A 5515-nucleotide genomic window follows, 5' to 3' on the forward strand; every position below is an offset into this window, starting at 1 on the left:
AAAAATAGGAAAATAATTTTATATATAAAAACGAAATAGGAATACATATACCAATGAAATAGGATAAATATATATATATATATATATATATATATATATATATATATATATATATATATATATATTTTGTATTTCATTTATATAAAAACGAAATTGGAAAATATTATTTTTTTATATGAATATATATTTTGTTGGTATATAAACGAAAAAAAATAATTATTTTCCTATTTCGTTTTTATATAAATGAAATACAAAAAACATATATATATATTTATCCTATTTCATTGGTATATGAAATATATATATATATATATATGTATTCCTATTTCGTTTTTATATAAACGAAATGAAAATAAAATTATTTTCCTATTTTTTTATATAAACGAAATACAAAAAATATTATTTTCATATTTCGTTTTTTAATAAACGAAATACAATTTTTGTTTTTTACTATTTCGTAGATATACCAACGAAATGCAAAATATATATAACAATTTCGTTTTTTATGAACGAAATTAATTTTTTTTCTTATGAACGAAATTAAATTTTTTTTTATCCTATTTCGTTTTTTAATACACGAAATGCAAAATATATATATATATATATATATATAATTTCTTATTTCATTTTTTTATTCACGAAATGCAAAAAAAATAAAAAAAAATTGTTGCATTTCGTTTATTAATTCACGAAATGCAAAAAAAAAAAAAAAAAAAAAAAAATTGTTGCATTTCGCTACAAGTGTAGCGAAATGCAACAAAAACATCCGGCTATGAACAGTGCCTTGTGTGGGTATTTCGTTGGATAACCAACGAAATACCCATTGTGGTATAAAAAAAAAAGGCAGCCTATTTTGGTCTAATGGCTGCAAAAATAAGTCATTTTGGCTCCGGACTCAGAGATCAAGTGTGAACGACAAATACAAAAGATTATTTGTCCAATAAAATGATGACATATGCACATCCACTATTTTAAAAAAAGTGAGCGACAAATAAATTTGGTAGCTAAATAGCAAAATTCGTCGCTAATCCTATTTAGGGACGAATTATCAAAAAAATGTATTAACTACGAGCTATTTAACGACAGATTAATGATGACGTTCGTAGCTAATTTCAATGTTTTTTGTAGTGATTTTAATAAGATTTTTATCTGGTTTTTGCTTCATATGCACGTTGAGAGGAGTGATTGTACCTCTTTTGCCACGTTATGAATTAATCGGGTAATAGTTCTACTCCAAACAAGAATCGGGGGTAAAGGCTTGCCCATAAAGTCAAATTATGTAAATGACTTTTGGAAATAACTTTAGGTGGCAACTTATGCATTTTCTCTAAAATTAATAAATGGACAAGATCTAAAATTATAGTCTTTCAAGTGTATGAAAAATATCGAATCAGGATTCAGGTCCCGTTAATTTTGAAGTACTATCATGTGAGACAGGTGCTGTGGAATAATCTGCACACTGATTGTTCGACAAGTCAAAAAACAACTGAGGCAGAGCATGTAAGAGTATAGGGGACTGACTTCAGTTTTAATTTTCTACATTAAGAGTTATTAAGGCAGTAAAATAGCAGTCCTCATTATGAAGCGCTCTAATCTGCTAGAATATAGTTGTTGTATGCTGGTGTTGGCCTGCACTGTTCCTTATTTAATCTGAATCTCCTGCAGAATGGAAATGTGTATTGTCATGTTATGGTAGGCGTCTATCACACCATCCATTTTCATGTATAAATATAATAAGCGTTAAATAAAAATGGTTAGGCCGGCACCTCCGATTCTGTTTCATTTCCTTGTTCTCTTCATCTTTTTGTCCTCGAACTGCTGATTTCTACTATGAACTCTTCTTTGTATAAAGCTTCTCTGTACCTCAAATGGAATCCGAAGAGGTCAAAAAATAAGTTGGAAGTAAACGACATCTGCCATGAAACGAAATACATCCATGTTTCCCAAGCTTCCGATCATGATTCTGATCAGCTTCGTCTCATTTACTTCTCTTCTTGTACCTTCCTTCTCTACTAGTACAAATCTGGATACCATTTGCACCTGTTTAATCAATTACAATGTCAGTAACTTCTCTGTTTACCCAACAAGTGTTGATTCTGCAGCTAGTAATTACTTTAACTTGCTTGACTTCTCCATTCAGAATCTCCGATTTGCGGCATCCTTTATGCCGAAACCAACAGTCATTATCGTACCAGAAAGCAAGGAGCAGCTCGTGAGCAGTGTTCGGTGTAGCAGACGAGGTTCATATGAAATCAGAGTAAGGTGCGGAGGACACAGTTATGAAGGGACTTCATCAGTTTCCGTAGATGGTTCCCCGTTTGTGATCATTGACTTGATGAAATTAGACGGTGTTTCAGTCGATTTGGATTCAGGAACGGGTTGGGTGCAGGGCGGTGCAACACTTGGCCAGACTTATTATGCCATTTCCCAGGCCAGCAACGTTCACGGCTTTGCAGCAGGTTCTTGCCCAACTGTGGGCGTTGGTGGGCACATTTCGGGGGGTGGTTTTGGATTTTTATCTAGAAAATATGGACTTGCGGCTGATAATGTGGTGGATGCTCTTCTTGTTGATGCGCAAGGACGGCTATTAGACCGCAAAGCCATGGGAGAAGATGTTTTTTGGGCCATCAGAGGTGGTGGCGGTGGAATATGGGGAATCATCTATGCCTGGAAAATCCGATTGCTCAAAGTACCCAAGACAGTCACTAGTTTCATAGTCTCTAGGTCTGGCTCCAAAAGTTACGTGTCCCAACTAGTTCACAAATGGCAACTAGTTGCACCAAAGTTGGACGATGAATTTTACCTATCCGTCTCTGTTAGTGGAGGGAAAACTCCTGAAATAAATACACAATTCAACGGATTTCACTTAGGTCCAAGAACTGAAGCCATTTCCATCTTGAATGAGGCCTTTCCGGAGTTGGGCGTTCTGAAACATGACTGCAAAGAAATGAGTTGGATTGAGTCCACACTTTTCTTTTCCGACTTAGATAACGCTGCAAACTCCTCTTACGTCTCGCTTTTGAAAGAACGCTACTTTGAGAAAAAAACTTACTTTAAAGCCAAATCAGACTATGTTGAGACCCCAATTTCAATGGGTGGAATAATGGCAACTCTTGATGTACTTGAGAAAGAGCCCAAGGGACTCATTATACTGGACCCTTACGGTGGAGCCATGCAGAGGATTAGTGAGGAAGCTATTGCATTCCCTCATAGAAAGGGTAACCTTTTCGGAATTCAATATCTAGTACAGTGGAAAGAAAAGGATAATATTGGCAAGAGCAATGCGTACATAGAGTGGATAAGGGAGTTTTACAATACAATGGCACCCTTTGTTTCAAGCGCGCCTAGAGCAGCTTATGTCAACTACATGGATCTGGACCTTGGAATGATGGACTACTTATTGCTAAATACTAGTAATACGAATCATGCAGTGGAGAGAGCTAGGGTCTGGGGTGAAAAGTATTTCTTGAATAACTATGATAGGTTGGTAAAAGCTAAGACAACAATTGACCCACTAAATGTTTTTCGACATCAACAGGGCATCCCTCCCATACTCACCTAAATGCAAGAGCATAACCATAGTAGTGAATGAGTTTACAAGCAGGGCACTTCTTTAGGACACAGATTAATTGGGTTACTAGTTTTCCTTCTTCTTTTTCCCTTTACATTGTTGTTAGTTTGTCTTAATTTCCCTCTTGGGTTGTATCAAAAATTATACTATAAGAAAAATGTGAATAGCTTTTCCGATATTTAATCACGCAAAAAAGTAAAATGCATGCGACAGTGTTAAACCCCAAAAGTGTTAAACTTAGAGACAGGGCCCCAATTTCTTTTCCCTTTATTTTCGCCCTAGAAATTACTAATGCTAGGATTAGCAAATACGCGTGGGTATCTTTGTATTTTAAAAAACTTCGGGGTTAAGTTTTAAACTTTTCAAAACTGCCAGCCTTTTTCTCTTTCTCTCTTTCTTTCGCTCTTTCTTCTTCCCCGAAAATCATTCCTTTACTCCCAAATTCTCCCATTCCTTCATCTTCTATCGTGTAATCATTGTTCAAAGCTAAACTTGAAGTATATATACATTTTGATTGCTGAAAAACGTGAAGAAGGAGCTAGAAGCCATTGACAGCCATTAACAAAGTTTCATAGCTCTAGTTAAAAAATGTGGGTTACCGGAAATGAGCTTCGTTTCAAGTGGGTGATGCAACAAAAATATCGGAATATCGAGGAGAATTCATATCTAAAATTTGAAGAAATTTCGTTGAGATTAGACATGGTTTTTGATCGATTTATTGCAGCTCTCAAGGTTGAAGAAGACGACTGTTCAAAGTTTGGATTACTGCAAACGAGCTTTATTTTGAGTAGTTGATATCTCAAAAGAACCGGAACGTCGAGGGGAGTTTCATATCTAAAATTTGAAGCAATTTGGTTAAGATTTGACATGGTTTCGAGTCAAATTACAATAGTTGTTCTTCCAAAAGGAAGAAGACGATACTGCCAGAAATAGTCTATTAAAAGCTTATTCAGGTCTATAACAGATTTATGAGCATCCTATAGTTTATGCCAAACGTCTTTATTGGCTATATATATATATAGTAACTTGGAAGCATTAGTTGTTATATGGAATGTAGCAGCTGTCAATGCCAGCATCACTACTCTAAGACAAGCGACAACTTGATGGTAGCTTCTGACATATCCATCATATACCACTTTTATGGGGAAAAATGTGAGCAAGCGGTAGTATAGCTGCACTCCTCGTTGCTTGGGGAGAGATGCTCGAAAACTACAATAACACCCTCTTTCCCCCAACTTCCCCTCCTCACAACCCCCGTAGTTTCAATTTTCTTCTTCTTTTTGCTAGGTCTTTTTGTGTTTTTTATTTTATGTACTTCACTCTTTTGCCATGTTAATATGCATTGAAAACTTAAAAGGGCCCAACTTAGTGTCATGACCCGCCTAGGGGCCGTGACGGGTACCCGAGGCTAACCACCGAGCACCGCTCATTCTACTACTCATCATATTCAAATTACAAGAAAATCATTTTTTTTCATTTGAAAACATACATACTTTTATATACATAAGCTTTTCGGCCATCAAAATAATATGTGTATACATAATAGCAACCTTGTGAGACCATATAACCCACACTGCATATCTACGAGCCTCTACTAGAGTACTAGACATATGGACGGGACAGGACCCCGTCGTGCCCAAAACATACATATACATATATACCAAAATAATAATAAATAGTACCTCCGGAAAATGGAGTGCTCTTCAAATCAACTAATAGGTCCTACGAGCCTGGGTCGCCTCCCTGTCTACCTGTGGGCATGAACACAACGTCCAAAGAAAATAGATGTCAGTACGAACATTGTACTGAGTATGTAAGGCATAAACAATAATGAAACATCAATGAAATGAGGAGGCATCAAATGAGGAGCAATCTGTAACTGACTGTGAATCATAAAAGAAATAATGCATGCTGTCTTACTCATAATCATCATCATCATCTCAT

At 35.6% G+C, this 5515-nt stretch overlaps 1 protein-coding gene across 1 annotated transcript; it reads left to right on the forward strand.

Annotated features, from left to right (window-relative positions):
• Nucleotides 1–1918: 1918 nt before the first annotated feature.
• LOC132605086 (berberine bridge enzyme-like D-2) lies at nucleotides 1919–3562 on the forward strand. The gene has a single exon (XM_060318363.1). It carries the CDS (start codon nucleotides 1919–1921, stop codon nucleotides 3560–3562), a length of 1644 nt encoding a protein of 547 aa, XP_060174346.1.
• Nucleotides 3563–5515: the final 1953 nt, after the last annotated feature.

The sequence above is a fragment of the Lycium barbarum genome, chromosome 8, assembly GCF_019175385.1.
Source record: "Lycium barbarum isolate Lr01 chromosome 8, ASM1917538v2, whole genome shotgun sequence".
NCBI lineage: Eukaryota > Viridiplantae > Streptophyta > Magnoliopsida > Solanales > Solanaceae > Lycium > Lycium barbarum.